Raw genomic sequence first — 16253 nt, forward strand, 5'->3', positions numbered from 1 at the left:
CATGGTTGGGACTTTGCCTTCCAACACAGGGTCAGGGAGCTAAGATTCCCACATGCCTCATGGCCAAAAAACCAAAAAACATAAAACAGAACAAATTAAATAAACACTTTCTAAAATGACTTTCAAAAAACACCAGGATGACAATTCTGTAAATAATTCCATCACCTTCACAACCAGAAATCATTAAGAATTTCTGTATAGCACTGTGTGGGTGTAAAAAAATATCTGGAAGGATATATACCAAAATGCTAATTGTGAGTCTCTCTCTCTCTGATAGGGTTTTCTTTCCCTCTAACATTTCCTCTAATAAAGGTTTTTATATGAGTGCTTTTCATTTTTAAATTCTGTTGTTAAGATAAAATATTTGACCATTCAATTATCTGGCTCCTACTCCTCACCTTCTGTTCTGTGTGTGTGTGTAGTAAAATTCATTTAACATAAAATTCTCCCTCTCCTTTTTAAGCTGTTTCTTCCTCTATCTATCTAATTAATATGACTATATTACTGCCCTTGACTTGCAGATTCAGAAATGTCCTGATTTCTAGATTTCTATTATAGGGTGAAGATTTTTATCTCCATTATATCAACTCTCATTCTCTCCCTAGAATCAGGTTAACATTTTCATTACATCCACATCCTACATTGTTAAAGCTAAGCAAATACTATTCATTAAAGGATTTCTTTTACTTCTTTCCTGTGTTGGGTTGTTTCCTGGGTCTTCCTTTTCCTCAGTTTATTCCCTCTTTTGGATCAGTTCAGTTCAGTCGCTCAGTCCTGTCTGACTCTTTGGGGCCCCATGAACCACAGCACGCCAGGCCTCCTTGTCCATCACCAACTCCCTGAGTCCACCCAAACCCATGTCCATTCAGTCGGTGATGCCATCCAGCCACCGCATCCTCTGTCGACCCCTTCTCCTCCTGCCCTCAATCCTTCCCAGCATCAGAGTCTTTTCCAATGACTCAGCTCTTCACATCAGGTGGCCAAGTATTGGAGTTTCAGTTTCAACATCAGTCCTTCCAATGAACACCCAGGACTGATCTCCTTTAGGATGGACTGGTTGGATCTTCTTGCAGTCCAAGGGACTCTCAAGAGTCTTCTCCAACAACACAGTTCAGAAGCATCAATTCTTCGGCGCTCAGCTTTCTTTATAGTCCAACTCTCACATCCATACATGACCACTGGAAAAACCATAGCCTTGACTAGACGGACCTTTGTTGGCAAAGTAATGTCTCTGCTTTTTAATATGCTGTCTAGGTTGGTCATAACTTTCCTTCCAAGGAGTAAGCGTCTTTTAATTTCATGGCTGCAGTCACCATCTGCAGTGATTTTGGAGCCCCCCAAAATAAAGTCAGCCACTGTTTCCCCATTTATTTGCCATGAAGTGATGGGACCGGATGCCATGATCTTAGTTTACTGAATGTTGAGCTTTAAGCCAACTTTTTCACTCTCCTCTTTCACTTTCATCAAGAGGATCTTTAGTTCTTCTTCACTTTCTGCCATAAGGCTGGTGTCATCTGCATATTGGAGAAGGCAATGGCACCCCACTCCAGTACTCTTGCCTGGAAAATCCCATGGATGGAGGAGCCTGGTAGGCTACAGTCCATGGGGTCGCTAAGAGTCGGACACGACTGAGCGACTTCACTTTCACTTTTCCCTTTCATGCACTGGAGAAGGAAATGGCAACCCACTCCAGTATTCTTGTCTGGAGAATCCTAGGGACGGCGGAGCCTGGTGAGCGTCCATGGGGTCGCACAGGGTCGGACACGACTGAAGCGACTTAGCAGCAGTAGCAGTAGCATCTGCATATCTGAGGTTATTGATATTTCTCCCAGCAATCTTGATTCCAGCTTGTGCTTCTTCCAGTCCAGCATTTCTCATGATGTACTCTGCCTATAAGTTAAATAAGCAGGGTGACAATATACAGCCTTGATGTACTCCTTTTCCTATTTGGAACCAGTCTGTTGTTCCATGTCCAGTTCTAATTGTTGCTTCCTGACCTGCATACAGGCTTCTCAAGAGGCAGGTCAGGTGGTCTGGTAGTCCCATCTCTTTCAGAATATTCCACAGTTTATTGTGATCCACACAGTCAAACGCTTTGGCACAGTCAATAAAGCATAAATAGATGTTTTTCTGGTACTCTCTTGCTTTTTTGATGATCCATCGGATGTTGGCAATTTGATCTCTGGTTCCTCTGCCTTTTCTAAAACCAGCTTGAACATCTGGAAGTTCATGGTTCACGTATTGCTGAAGCCTGGCTTGGAGAATTTTGAGCATTACTTTACTAGCGTGTGAGATGAGTGCAATTGTGCAGTAGTTTGAGCATTCTTTGGGATTGCCTTTCTTTGGGATTAGAATGAAAACTGACCTTTTCCAGTCCTGTGGCCACTGCTGAGTTTTTCATATTTGCTGGCATGTTGAGTGCAGCACTTTCACAGCGTCATCTTTCAGGATTTGAAATAGCTCAACTGGAATTCCATTACCTCCACTAGCTTTGTTCGTAGTCATGCTTCCTAAGGCCCACTTGACTTCACACTCCAGGATGTCGGGCTCTAGGTGAGTGATCACACCATTGTGATTGTCTGGGTCGTGAAGAACTTTTTTGTACAATTCTTCTGTGTATTCTTGCCACCTCTTCTTAATATCTTCTGCTTCTGTTAGGTCCTTACCATTTCTGTCCTTTATTGAGCCCATCTTTGTATGAAATGTTCCTTTGGTATCTCTAATTTTCTTGAAAAGCTCTCTAGTCTTTCCCATTCTATTGTTTTCCTCTATTTCTTTGCATTGATCCCTGAGGAAGGCTTTCTTATCTCTCCTTGCTATTCTTTGGAACTCTGCATTCAAATGGGAATATCTTTCCTTTTCTCCTTTGCTTTTCACTTCTCTTCTCTTCCCAGCTATTTGTAAGGCCTCCTCAGACAGCCATTTTGATTTTTTGCATTTCTTTTTCTTGGGGATGGTCTTGATTCCTGTCTCCTGTACAATGTCACAAACCTCCATCCGTAGTACATCAGGCACTCTGTCTATCAGATCTAGTCCCTTAAATCTATTTCTCACTTCCACTGTATAATCACGAGGGATTTGATTTAGGTCATACCTGAATGGTCTAGTGGTTTTCCCTACTTTCTTCAATTTAAGTCTGAATTTGGCAATAAGGAGTTCATGATCTGAGCCACAGTCAGCTCCCGGTCTTGTTTTTGTTGTCTGTATAGAGCTTCTCCATCTTTGGCTGCAAAGAATATAATCAATCTGATTTCGGTGTCGACCATCTGGTGATGTCCATGTGTAGAGTCTTCTCTTGTGTTGTTGGAAGAGGGTGTTTGCTATGACCAGTGCGTTCTCTTAGCAAAACTCTATTAGCCTTTGCCCTGCTTCATTCTGTACTCCAAGGCCAAATTTGCCTGTTACTCCAGGTGTTTCTTGACTTCCTACTTTTGCATTCCAGTCCCCTATAATGAATAGTTTATAATGAATATCCCCTCTTTTGGATAGTTTCGTTTATTTATTTACTTCTCGCTGGGCTGGGTCTTCACTGCTGTACAGGCTTTTCCTTTGGTTGCAGCGAGCGAGGGCTCTCTCTAGTTGTGGTGTGTGGGCTTCTCATCTGCGGTGGCTCCTCTTACTGTGAAGCAGGGGCTCCAGGGCATGTGGGCTTCAGTAATTGTGATGCACAGGCTTAGTTACTCTACAACACAGGTGTTCTTCCTGGACCAGTGATCGAACCTGTGTCCCGTGCAACGGCACGAAGATTCTTAACCACCAGACTACCAGGGAAGCCTAAGTTCTATTGTTTCTAATCTTTTTTTTCTTTCATGTTGTGAGCCCTCCACAAAGGTCCAGCAGTCTATTCTTTCATTTTGCTTTATATCACCTTTGAGGAATAATTTGTATGTAAAACACATCCACTGTAAGTGTAGCACTCAGTTCTGATCAGCGTGCACACTCCTAGACCCACCACTGTTGTCCAGACAGGGAGCACCTTCGTTGCCCCAGAGGGTGCCCTGTGCTCCCCGCCCTGTCAGTCCTCACCTCACTTCCAGGTAAGCATTCACCTGCGCTCTCTCACTACAGACTCATCCTTCTGACTTTCACATAAATGCAGTTACACAACACCCAGCCTCTTGTTATGGCTTCTTTTACTTTTCACAATGCTTCTGAGACCCATCCAGGGGTGTATCAGGGATTTGGTCCTTTTCTCAGCTGAGCAGCCATCCACTGTATGCACATAACATAGTTAATCTTCCAGCTGATGGACACGGTTTCCAGTGCTGGTTATTACTAGTACGACTGCAATAACACGCATGCACTCATCCTTGTGAGCACAAACAAACGTACATTGAGTTCTAAGAAGGTGGTCTCAGGAGGCTGAGGGCATGGTGGCCTAGGCAGGCTCCCCGACAGTAACCGGGTGGCCAGTCCGCCTGCTTTGGCTGGGTTCCAAAGGCCAGCATTTCTGCAACTCTGTGGAGGAGTGAGTTTACTCCCACCAGAGAGAGCCTCCAGCCTTGAGGAGCAGCCAGGCAGAATTAGGATGGGAAGAAGAAGGCTGTGGAGGGCGAGGTGGGCACGCCTCACTCAGCAGCCTTTCAGGGACGAGGGGAGGAACACCAGTGAGTGTTGGGCCCTGGAGAAGAAGCTCCTGTGGGTGAGCCCGCGGTGAGCATGCTGCCCGACTCCGCACACGCTCTCACTGATGCTCAAGAGGGGGAGCATGCGGGCATCAGCACCTCTGCTCGTGCAGCAAGGGTCTGAGGGCTAGAGAGCAACACCACAGGGAAGGAGAACAACGCTGGCCCTGAGCCCCATGTCCTCACCCCTCCTGCCTTTCCCAGGGGAGGCTGACTTTGCATCTCTGGGGGCTCCCCTCCTGCCCCGTCCCCACCACACAGCCTGGATGGAGCACACACTGAGGAGATGGGAGTCCCATACCAGGCAGCCCTGAGGTCCCTTTCCACCCGCAGGAGGTTCCCACCAGCCTCTCGGCCTCCTCTTCTCAGAAGCACTTTGGCAGCCGTGGTGACGGCGGCAAGATCTCTGAGACAAACCCCTGCCAGTTGTGGTGCTTTTGTTTTTGTTTTTAAGCTACATGTATATTAACACAAAAAGTTAAAAAGACACCTACCTAAGCTGAATTCTAAAATGGGCTCATCTGGATCTTGTACATTTCCTGGATAAAAAAGAAATGACAGAAAAAAATCAGCCTTAATCAACTTTTCCCTGCTTTCAGATTTGATGCAAAAAGCCCCATCACTGGTGGCGACACAGTATGCATACATCAAACCAGCAAGCTCTACATTTTGAACTTACAGTGATGTATTGATATGTCAATTACTCCTCAATAAAATGGGGGGGGGGGACCCAACACTCTGCCTTTTGTTCCCTCCCAAACTGTTATATGAGATGATTTGAGATTCCTAAGAAGTCGCAAACCCTGAGACTAAACCCCCTCCCCCTGGGCCTGCACATCCACAACACAAAGGGCTTTGATTATGGTCTGGGGACCTGTCACACAGGCACTGTGGACATTGCCACATTACCTGCCCGCCAGTGAGCCCTGGAGGTACCCATGCAACCAGGTAAACCAGGTTCCAGGGGACGCAAGTCCCAGGAAGAGGGCTGACTTTCCCTATTCCAGTTCAAACAGGGGGATGCCAGGCCCAGCACCCCCCAGCACTGCCACAGTGAGGGCCCACAGGCAGCCTGGTGAGGCTCACCTGCCAGAGAGAGGCCCAGCATGTCGCCCGCCACGTCGATGGTAGAAGCCCGCTGCATTGCTCGGGCCCTGGCGCCATGGCGAGGGCTGTGCTCTCTTGCTGTCATGATGTCATTGGTGAGGATGACTTCCTGTTCCTGGGTCAGACCACGCCTGAGTCCCCAGAAGCCCTGTCACCACGCCCTCGTCCCCTAAGGTGGCAGCTGTCCTGAGAAACAGGAACAAACACTGGTTTAAAACAAACACAAAAACTCAAAATATGGGGATGGGATGGTGTCAGAGCACATGACCTACACGGGCAAGATTCGGTGAAGCCAGAGTCCCTGGCAGGTGAGGAGGGGAGCGTCTGATGATCCAGGTCCTGTCTAATCACCTCCTCCTCTGCTCTCACCCACAGGACTCCATAAAAAAATCATGGTCTCTTCCACAGAGACGTACCACACTAAATGATAGCTCAAATATAATCATCAACTATGGCTGGGGTTTGCTTTATTATGATTTCCCACTGACAAATCTCAGAGGAGCTTTAAAATGATAAATCAGCTCACTGCCATCCCTGTCCGAAGGATAAGAGGTGTGGGAAGAGAGAGGTCTGCCGCCCACTGGCCAAACAGTGCAGCAGAGCAGTGGGGACCAAAGGCACGTCTCCAGCCTTGCTCTCTGTCCCTCAGAGCTACCGAGACTACATGTGTGTCACTCGGGCCTTCTTTCCCATAAAACATGACAATCTGCGCCTCAGTGGACAGTGCTGTGCTGTGGGCACGGGGTCTCTGGGCAAAGAGCCACCACAGGCTGAGCCGCTCAGATGCTCTGGCCAACACGGAGCTCACACTCTGCTCTAAGAAGTGGCGTACTCAGCGAGGAATGAGTTTCAAATTCTTCCAGCCCTTTATGCTGCCATTCCTGCTATCTCTAGAAGGAACCAACCTTTAGAAGTTCAAATAATTAGACCAGGCAATAAGGCTGGTTTATAACATCCGCTCAGAGAGTGGAAGAAGACAGCGGAGGAGTAAGTCGGGAAGACCGCCTGCCTCCCCACAAATACATCAATAACTCATCAAAATACGGACCAGCTCCTACAGAGCAACCTCTAAATGACAGCAGAAGACTCCAGGCCTCAAAAAAGAAATCAAACCAAAATTGTAAAGCAATCATCAATTAAAAATAAATATAATTAAAAAAAAAATCCCCTCAAAGGTCCCTATATATCCAGATACCCCGTCTTCTCAAAGGGTGTCAACACCTTTGCATCTGAAGGGCCTGAGTTCCCGTTCTTGGGTTAATTCACCCGGCAACTTACTGGACATGTTTGTCCTTGGGCCAGTGGAGACACGTGGCATCTCTTCAAAGAAGCACATCCAAATCCATCATCTAAAAACAGAAAAGTATAAACTTAACAAGCTGAGCAGATATGAAGTTCTCAGGAATGCTTATTATAATGTGTATGTTATTATTTTCATGCCTAAATATGGGGGGAAGCCAAGCACTACTATATGTTCCTTTGTGCTCCACACACCAATCTAAACTTTTAACTCAAAAACAGATGTTTTGCTCAAAGCCCCAAAGAATGAGAAACAGTTAGTGCTCATTCTCATCCCCCCTCCTGTGGTGACAGAGGGGAAGGGGTGGGCGCCAGCCCTGGAGGGCCTGCTGAAGAGCTGGGATGTGGCTCAGGGAAAGGAGGAGGTACGAGGCTGAGCCCCAGGCTTCCTGCTACAAACATCAGGCTCTGGGAGAAGCTGGGCACCTTAGAGGCTCTGCTTTCAGTGACTAAGGTGAGGGGGGCTGCACCCACCTCTCCGGGCGGCAATGAGAAACACACGTGCAAGAACGGGACAGGGCACTGAAAACCACTCGCGGCTCCCAGCCCAGCGCTGCTGCCTGGCCCCTGTGAGCCTCCCCGCAGAGCAGAGCACTCAGGCTCCAGTGTAGGGCAGCACTGCCAGGACTGTCGGGCAGATCTCAGAGTCCCGCGTGAGCATCTGAAACTGTCGGGGGCCTGGGGCGTGCAGCCCACAGGCAAACCCAGTCTCCCCTGCACCTGTGTTCCTCCGCCTCCCACTGGGCACCCAGGGACCTTGGGCCTGGGCACATCGGAGAAGGGCAGTGGCCTGGCCAGGGACGCCCCAGAGAAGTCACCAAGGGGAAGACTAAACAGTGTGTTGACATCGAAAGGCATCAAGTCAAAAATATGCTATGACAATGGAACAGATGGGAGAAAGAACTTGCAGTACTAAGACCTGTATTTTACAATAACACTCACACAAATTGACCAAAAAAAAAAAAAACCTCACTAAAAATGCAAGTGGCAAAAGGTATGAATTCATAAAAGAGGGATACTCATAGAAAATATTTTGGAAAAGTGACCAAACTCAATCATAATAATGAAAGACTGCTAAGTACACCTAGAGTTATCTAAAGTAGGCTCCTTAAAGAGGTTTTGCTTGTTCTTCTAATGAGAATGTGCTTTGCTTGCTGACCTAGGGGAAACTTGACAGGGTTCTCCTATACTACTGATAACATTCTGGAAAGGTCTGAATACTCTAGAAAGCAATCTGACATTATTTATCAAAATCTGTAAACAATACAAAATTCTCACCAAGGGTCCAGAGATGCCTACCATTTGTAATGATATATACAGGAAGCAATCTAAATACCCAGCTACAGGTAAGTGCATTTTGGAACATCTAGAAGACACACTACTATCTGGCTGCTAAAATGATTACAGTAAAGGCAACATATACATAGAAAGTTCTTCAACCTCATTAGTCATCAGGAAAATACTAATTGTAACCATGAGATACCTCTGTGCACCCACCAGAACAGCTAAACTGGAACAGACAGGTAGCACCAAGTGCTGATAAGGATGTGGAATAAACGGGGCCCTGACACATTGCTGGTGGAGTGTAAGACGGTGCAGTCATCCTGGGAAGCCCGCGGTATCTACCCATACTGAACACATATAACTCAGAGTGCAACTGCTCACAGAAATGCACAATTAGGTTCACCAAAGAGTGTGTAAAGAACACTTAAAGCAGTAACATTTGTAATATTCAAAAACTAGAGGGACTTTCCTGGTGGTGCAGTGGATGAGGGTTCGATCCCCAGCCCAGGAAGATTCCACATGCCTCGGAGCAACTAAGCCTGCGCGCCACAGCTAGAATCCGCGTGACACAATGAAGGTCCCACGTGGCACAACTGAGACCTGACACAAATAAATCAATTAAAAGTAAAGACTATGGATGTTTCTATATTCAAAAAAAAATAGAAACAATCCAAGTGTCCATTAACAGCAGAATAGACAAAACAACACAGATGACTCTTAGCAACAATGTCAAGGGGGAAAGCCAGACCCACGAGAGCACGTTCTAGGCAATCCCATCTCTATTAAGTTCAAGCACTGGGCGGGCGAGCGTGTGGTGTGAGAAGTCAGAACAGTGGTATTAGTATCTCTGAGGGGCAGAACTGGCCGGGGAGAGGCTGGTGGTGCGGGGGTGGGGGGTGACCTCTAGAGTGTTCTGTCTCCTGCTGTAAGGTGATGGTTCTTTGAGTGGATTTACTGTGGGAAAAATTCACTGAATTTTGCAGCATTTAAATACCAGCAACCCCAAACTGCTGTTTTGAAACTCATTCATGTGCTCGGCCGTGTTCTTAGGGTCCCAGTCAAAGCCTGAGCCCACCCCCCACCCCCTGCTCCCCTGCTCCGCACAGGGGCTGGAGCAGAAAGTAGGAGAGATCTGGGTCCCTGCTCCAAAGGGGCAGGAGGAGGCAGCCTCCCTACAGGCTTTCTCCAGCACAAAGGGACCATGGGGCCACTCCCTGGAGAACAGGATCCAAGGCTGCCTGGTCCTAAGGCTGGGGTGGGATCTCCTTCCACATGCCCCTCTGATGGGGGAGAGCAGCATGGATTCCTCCCACCTGCAGTCATATCCTCATCTGATAGGAAGGCGGCTCGTAGAGGTGCCATGGCTCCCAGTGGCTGACCAGGTCTGACACCAGAGCCTGGCCTCCCCCACCAAGCCCCACCACCTCCAAGAACAGTCCTCCGTTCACCAGTTCCTTCCCAATAGCAGCTGTTAGGCCTGAATTTGTTTGATATTGTTTGAAACTGTGGTCACTCTGAGCTGAAGCACAGCAGAGTGTCATGGACCTGGGGGCAGAGTTGTGGCTGGAGAACCCAGGGAAGCTGGGGAGTTGAGACTCAGCAGGAGGGAAGGCCTTTTGGCTCATAGATGCCCCCGGACAAGTGCAGAGCAGACTGGACATGTGGAAGATTAGGGAGCGCCTGGGGGGCACGGAATGCACGTGTCACATGGAGGCTCTGTGGCTCTGTGAGCTGTCACGGGTTTCTCTACATACGTGCTGCTCCTCGGGGCATCCCACAGTGCTGTTATTCCTGTTTTACAGATTGTGAAACTGAGGCTGGGAGAAGCTCTGTCACTCTCGCAGGAGGAGGGGCCTCAAGTAACTCTAAGTGAGCAGATGCTTGGGCGCATGGCCCAGCTCTGGGCCTCTGCTGGTTGACCCAAGCTTCCAGGTCCTAGAAGGGCCGGTGTTGACAGCCCTGTGGACCGAAGCATCTGGGGACTGCCAGAACTGAGGCTGGAGCACAGGGGCCAAGCCTCAGGTTTGCCTGTGTGCCTGCGTAGAGCCCTCCCAGGTGCCCTCCGCTCTGGTCCCTGGCCCTGGGCCCTCCGGCCTTATCTGCCCAGTTACTCCCTGAGCCTTTGCCTCAGGCAGTGTTCCTGGCCTTTTGTGGGAGAGGGCATATTTGGCTTTGCTTCCCAGGTGGCTCAGTAGGTAAAGAAACTGCCTGCAGTGCAGGAGACTGCCTGTGTGTTAAGGGTTCTTGCTCAACTGAGGCTCAGGGTGGGGAGGGGGGAAGGCTCTGCTGCTGCTTCACAGTCACGCGGGCCTAGTTCCCTTCCAGCCAGTGACTCCACCTTCCCTGGGTGTAGAATTGCCCACCAGGCCCCTGTGTGCAGCTGGGAGTCCAGGGAAGTGAGGATCCCATGACCACTTCACCATCTGCATCTAAGCTGGTGTGTGTCCCTTCTGCACGGGTCACCCAGCTTTCTCTGCTCCTGCGAAGGGGCTGGAGGAACCTGCTGGGACCTGGAGGGACCTGCAGGGACCTGAGGTCTGCCATGGACCTTGATGTTTTCTTACTCAGTAGGTGCTTGTTAGAACCCTGGTCTATTTTTAGGCTTGAACTCCCACCGAGGAGGATATGGAGGAAGCAAGGACTTGAGGTCTGGCCTTCACAGGACACAGGTACCTGGCTCGTCATCCCACTATCATACTAGAAGTGGATCATCCCGATGTGCAAACTGGCTGGTGGATTAGGGAGCCTCTGTGAGGAAGTGTCACCAGGTTCAGCTGCTTGATGCCCGAAAGCCAATACTTGAGAGACTAGTGCTATTAGGAATGGAAAGGCTGCTTTATGTAGCAGGCTGGCAACCTGGGGGGAAATGGCAAACTCATGTTCATAGTGAAAGTCACTCAGACATGTCTGACTCTTTGCGACCTCATGGACTATACAATCCTATAGTCCATGGACTATATACAGAATTCTCCAGGCCAGAATACTGGAGTGTGTAGCCATTCCCTTCTCCAGGGGATCTTCCCAACCCAGGGATCAAACCCAGGTCTCCTGCATTGCAGGCAGATTCTTTACCAGCTGAGCCACAATGGAAGTCCTAACTACAAAGATTCTGCTTGACTGTGATCCTTTTTAAAGCAAGAATCATTGAGGGGGTGGGGAGGAGGTCATTCATTATCTTCCACTGTGTGCAGACTTTCTTCTGATTGGCTGATGGTGAGATATTGGGGCAGTGCTCCAGGAATCTGGTGCTCAGCCTGAAGTCCTCCACTTGGGTGGGGGCCCTAGTTCCTACAGAAGAACGCAAAAATTTTGTTATATATATTTCTTGAGGGGGATCAGGACCCTGCCCCAAGGCTGCCCTGTTGTTTCTTGACTGCTCTGCCCTGTTTTTTTGTATCCCCTCTCTGATGAGCAACTTTTGAATCTGTCCTTTGGAACTCAGGGAAGGTCATGGAAGCTGAATGAAGCCTATTTTCCTACAACCAAGAGACAGGGGACATGGGAAGGACTTTCACCCAGGAAGGGCCCACAGGGTCCTGCTCTGCTGCAGACAGGCTGTTGGCTGTTGGGGAGGCTTCATGTGGAAGGGGCAGCTGTCCCTTCTTGGGTTATAACCAGTAATTTTCCTGCCTGTGAGCTGTGTGACGCCTTATCCATCAGTGACTGCCCATCCTGAATGGGGATGTGAGAGAGAGCGTTTCCTCTTTCTGATTCCTGAGCCAGCCTCCTCCTCAGGGGCTGTGCTGACTCGTCAGGGCTTCCCTCTTGGAGAGCACAGTGCCAGGAAGATTTGCTGCCTGCAGTGACAGCGATAGAGTGCAGAGGGTTGGGATGGGAGAGGGAGTGGCCCCAGGTGGTCTCGGGGCTTCTTGCTTTGGGTTGATGCTGCTCATTCATCCTTTACCTCCATGTGACCTTGAGGAAGTCACCCTGCCTGGATTTCTCTGACTGCATCCATGCAACTCCTAACTAAATTTTTAAGATGATTTTGAGAAAACCCTCCCCCTGCACCCAGTGTTCTGACAGATGCCTGTGGGGCCATCCTCCCCTTCAACTCCTAATCAGTAGAGGTTCCTGAGCCAGAGGGGCCTCCAGACCCTTCCCAGGCCTGGTTCTATGGAAGAGGGGGTGAGGGGGCCTTCCCAAGACCAGCTCCTCCAGAAGCAAAGCTGTGTGAGCCATGGATCCTCCCTGTCCTTGGCCACACCTCCCTGCCCCCAGTGGTGGAAGGGACCTCTGATGGAGGAGGTTACCCGTCTCTCACAGAGTGAGGAGCCAAGACAGACAGTTTCAGGAGTCCTTGCTTCTTTCCTAAAAATGCATGTCCTTCTAAACAATTCCCCTGCCCTCGCTGTCCTCTTTAAATGTCATTTTTCTTGCTAATGAGCGCTGGTCTTCAAATGGGGCTAGGAGGAAAACCAGGGACCTTGGGAATATCAGAATCCTAGGTGAATTAATTTAATGAGACTAATAAGGGAAGTCGAGTTCAGCTGTGCAAATTAGCTTCGTGTTCTGGGTCTCGATGACTTAAACAGCTGGTCTTAATTAGATGCCCCTCAAAACCATGAAGCAGCTTCTGAGATCCTTTTGACCTAAAAGCTTCTCTGATCCATTCACTCTGTCAAGTGTAAAATTAGCCTATAGATGTTCCTCTTTAAGCTATCCCCAGAGTCTCACAGGGCCTCTGGTATCCACCACCCTCCAGGGGATGGGGCAGGAGGGTGGGGTGGGTGGGCACCCTGCAAGAGGCGGGGCTAGGGTGGTTGAGGAACCTTCCTGGGGTGGCAGGACGTCGGGGTACAGGTGTTGTCCTCTGTTAGGTGGCCTGTCTCCCCTGTCCCGATGATGAAGGGGATGACAGCAGCTCGCTAACAAGGTATGCAGGCAACCAGGCGGAGTAAGGGGATTTCGGGATACCACCTCTGCCTCTGGCCAGTGTAGGGTGCAGTTTTCAGTGATTCAGGAGGATGGCAGTAAACTGAGAAAGAAAATGCTTCTGGCACACCCCCAGACATGGCTGTCTGTCCCTCTGGGCCCTTCTTTTTAAATGCCTTTAGCTAGAGCACAGGTAGAACATCCCATTGAAAACACAAGGTGCAGAACCGACACAGACACTTTTCCATGCTGTGTTGTTTTTATTACAGTCATTAAAAGAATCAGCCTTTTTATTGAGTGTAAAGACCATTCACGTACAGCTGTGAATGGTCCCTTTGGAGCAGGGACCCAGATCTCTCCTACTTTCTGCTCCAGCCCCTGTGCGGAGCAGGGGAGCAGGGGGTGGGGGGTGGGCTCAGGCTTTGACTGGGACCCTAAGAACACGGCCGAGCACATGAATGAGTTTCAAAACAGCAGTTTGGGGTTGCTGGTATTTAAATGCTGCAAAGTGACGTGTCTCAGAAAGGCAAGCACAGGGAAACAAGAAATGTGTATAATGTGTGTTAGCGTATATTCTCACCTGCAGACACAAACAAGCCGACCCAGGGCCCCATGGGGTCTGCGCTGACTCAGCAGGGGACCTCCTGTGTCCCCCCATTTCCCCAAGGCCTGCTCGCTGACAGCGATGCTGAACAGACAGCGTGGCAGTAAGTCCACCCGATTTAATTAACTAACCTGCCTTATTAGTTCAATGAATACGGCGGCTGACAGGATTCAGTGCCTTAACCTAGATTCAAATGCACATCTCTGGACTCCGGTGGGAAGAGTGAGTCTCTGAGTGGGCCGTGGATATTCCTCTAAATCAGGAGTCCCCAACCTCAGGGGTCTGATGCCTGATGATCTGAGGTGGAGCTGATGTAATAACAACAGAGATAAAGTGCACAGTAAATGGAGCATACATGAATCATCCCAGAACCATCCCCCACCCACACTGTTCCATGGAACCGATCCCTGGTGCCAAACGGGCTGGTGACTGCCACTCTAAAGGACTGGGTGTGTGTGGGTGTGTGGGTGTAGGGGGGGAGTGCCCTGAGCAGGACAAGCCCAGGTCTTTCCAGTCCCTGCTCCCCACCCCGCATCGCCTAGCCCCTCAATTCTTCCACCTCGGTCAGCATGGCTCCATCCTTCCACCAGCTCCAGCCAAGACGCAGGTCGGTGTGGGCGCCTGGACGCCTCTTCCTCTCACGCCTACACCCCCCTCATCAGTGACTCGTGCCAGCAGCATCCTCCCCAGAGGCCCGCCTCAGCACGCCTGCCCCACGGCCCTGGCTGACAGCCCCTGCAGCCCCTTCTTTCCCCACAAGTGCTGTGGCCCCTCCCGCCCTCTGGCTGTAGCCTGTGGCCTCCTGGCTCTAGACGTCCTCGTCAGCTGTCCTCTGTGAGGCCGCTCTTTCTTGGGCAACGGGACAGCTCCCTTGCCTCCTGTGAGTCCTTCCTAAAAACCAGCTCCTGCAAGGAGCCTCCAGAGAAGGCAATGGCACCCCACTCCAGTACTCTTGCCTGGAAAATCCCATGGACGGAGGAGCCTGGTAGGCTACAGTCCATGGGGTCGCTAAGAGTCGGACACGACTGAGCGACTTCACTTTCACTTTTCCCTTTCATGCACTGGAGAAAGAAATGGCAACCCACTCCAGTATTCTTGCCTGGAGAGTCCCAGAGATGGCAGAGCCTGGTGGGCTGCCGTCTATGGGGTGGTCGCACAGAGTCGGACACGACTGAAGCGACTTAGCAGCAGCAGCAGCAGGGAGCCTCGGGGACTGCCCTCTTTAAAAGTGCAGCTCAGCCCCAGTGACTCGCCTGCAAACCAGGAACCTCCAAGGGACTTTCTGCAGGAACTTAACTGAAACTAAGTCGCTGTGAATAAAGGGCTGACGAGCGCTTATGCTGAGCACAGCAGGCCTGGGTGCTCACATCTAGATGGGAGAGGAGACACGGGTTTCACAATAAGCGCATGGCACGTGGGGGCAGTGCCAGCAGCAGCGGTGGCCCCTCTGCCCCGACGAGCGCCCCCTCCCCCCACTCACACTCCAGACTCATCCCTCAGGCACCGCCCTGCTCCAGCCTCTACACCTCGCACGGTTCTTTCTCTGTAAACCGACCATCTCGTCAGCCACACTGCATTGGGCCAGGTCTCGGGGACCCAGAGACAAAGAGGAGGCGCCCTCAGAAAACGTATCACAGAAAACACGAGTGGTGGACAATCTCAGGGCCACGCTGGTAGCACATCTTCCAAGACCTTCCCTGGATGCTTCCCCAGGTTCCAGCAGGGGCACCCCGGGTGCTGAACCAGGGATGAACAGACCCCATGTCCTTCACGTCACTCCCCTCACCCCCACGCCCCAGGCTCCATCTGCCACCCCCAGGACACTGCGGACAAACACAGCACAGCTCAGAGCACACAGTCCACCGTGAGAGCCGCCGTCAGTGCTGGGGACAAGTCACGCCTCCCTCCCCCAGAAGGTCCTCGACTGCAGCCAGCCTCACAGCCTGCTCCTCTGTCATCTGGGCCACTTGAAGCCCTCACGTAATTAAGTGAAAGTCTGTCTCTGTGCTGGCCTCTCGGCAAGACCACAGAAATCCCCAAATACATGTGTTTAGGATGGAAGAAACCATCCAGTATTTATTGATTCCCACTGTCCGTGAAGACATGTGTCTCCCAGGGGACCAAAGAGGGGCGGACCAGGGCTTCCCTGGGACCCCGGGCTCAGCTTATCTGCAGCCAATGAAGGAAGGTGTCATCACAGACCCAAGGCCCCACCCCCAGGCACTCACTCAAAACTCAGTTCTAGAAGCAGCCGGCAGGGAACTCCAGCTCCCAGCTCTGGACTCGGTGTGTGCCCTGTTCTCTGCCTGAGACGCTTTCTCATCTCTCTTTCCACCCAAACCCCAGGCCGCAGGGCCCAGGCTGTGCCTGTCTCTGCCTCCCCCCTACCCAGAACTGGCCACCTGGAGGCGGGGCCTGACTCCCTCCAGCCACCGCCACGGAAGCCACCCCCGACTCTG

General features: G+C 50.6%; 1 protein-coding gene across 49 annotated transcripts in view; it reads right to left on the reverse strand.

Moving 5' to 3' along the window:
* Positions 1-16253, reverse strand: part of INPP4A (inositol polyphosphate-4-phosphatase type I A) — a 117820-nt gene that overhangs the window by 48108 nt on the left and 53459 nt on the right. For 29 of the 49 annotated variants that reach the window (XM_081484523.1, XM_081484516.1, XM_081484492.1 and 26 more), the window contains exons 2-4: positions 7011-7081; positions 5712-5918; positions 5120-5164 (exon numbers count right to left, since the gene is read on the reverse strand). In XM_081484523.1, the coding sequence (XP_081340649.1) occupies positions 5120-5164; positions 5712-5817 (151 nt within the window). In that variant the 5' untranslated portion in view covers positions 5818-5918; positions 7011-7081. Of the gene's footprint in view, positions 1-5119; positions 5165-5711; positions 5919-7010; positions 7112-13925; positions 14103-16253 lie in introns of those variants that run through there. The other 20 variants (XM_081484509.1, XM_081484515.1, XM_081484527.1 and 17 more) reach the window with 3 other exon arrangements.

Source organism: Giraffa tippelskirchi, chromosome 4 (genome assembly GCF_054371585.1).
Source record: "Giraffa tippelskirchi isolate mGirTip1 chromosome 4, T2T-mGirTip1v1.2.pri, whole genome shotgun sequence".
NCBI lineage: Eukaryota > Metazoa > Chordata > Mammalia > Artiodactyla > Giraffidae > Giraffa > Giraffa tippelskirchi.